The sequence below is a fragment of the Penaeus monodon genome, chromosome 25 (genome assembly GCF_015228065.2).
Source record: "Penaeus monodon isolate SGIC_2016 chromosome 25, NSTDA_Pmon_1, whole genome shotgun sequence".
NCBI classification, from domain to species: domain Eukaryota; kingdom Metazoa; phylum Arthropoda; class Malacostraca; order Decapoda; family Penaeidae; genus Penaeus; species Penaeus monodon.
In genome coordinates, this window is record NC_051410.1 from 17,010,050 (window position 1) to 17,010,902 (window position 853).

General features: G+C 36.8%; 1 protein-coding gene across 1 annotated transcript in view; it reads right to left on the minus strand.

Moving 5' to 3' along the window:
- The window catches only part of LOC119589086 (protein tyrosine phosphatase type IVA 2-like), a gene marked incomplete at its 3' end in the record, with an annotated part of 23,919 nt that continues 23,066 nt past the window's right edge, over window positions 1-853 (minus strand). Inside the window, 1 exon segment of the mRNA XM_037937662.1 lies at window positions 1-350. Coding sequence (XP_037793590.1) covers window positions 236-350 — 115 coding nt within the window.

Below are 853 nucleotides of genomic sequence, written 5' to 3' on the forward strand. Positions count from 1 at the left end.
CAGCCTCCTTTTATAATATACATGGGCTCCAACTTGTCAATTCTACAAATTTTGCTTGGCATGACTGAAGCTGCACAGTATTCTAGTACTGGACATCTTACAGTCACTACATATCAAGAAGACATAATAAGCCTTTGGATATAAATCAATCAACATGGAAATTGACAAGAAAGGGGAGATTTGGTAATTGAGGCTATCAACAACATTTTCCTTTTTTCTCTCCTTACATTTCTCTTTACTGCACACAGCACGCACCAGTCTTGTGGCCATTCTTTAGCCTAAGTCGAGACTTGGGACGGTACTTCTCCAGATAGGCCAGTTGCTTGGCATTGATGGCTCCTCGCCTCTTTCTGCAAAGATAACAGAAAAAGTTAGCTGTCTGAAATGGATAATCTACAATAGTGTGTCAACATTAGCAGACATGCCAAGAGAAAAGCACTTGGTTGAACATATTGAAATCACAATGAATATATAGTGGATGGACACAAAGTAATAATGAGTAATATTTGGCTTGTTTCAACCTAATGTCAAGGGTGTCTTGTTGCTTTGTATGGTTTTCAACTATATTCAAAACAAATTAAACAATGTGAAAGTCTCAGGTCAGACATCCTCATACAGAGATGCAGCCCTCAAAGGCTGATTGAAAACTCAAATTTTATCTTACTTTTAAAAAGAGTTACAAGAACTGGGGGTGCATGATACATAATAACAGAATTACTGAACTAACATTGGGCAACCTTGCAAACTTGGGAGTAATAAAAAACTGGATGACTGCAAATTATTAAATGGATAATATTTTTTCAAAGATGGAATATCTTCCTTGCCACTTCGTATCAAAACACAGACCTAATCA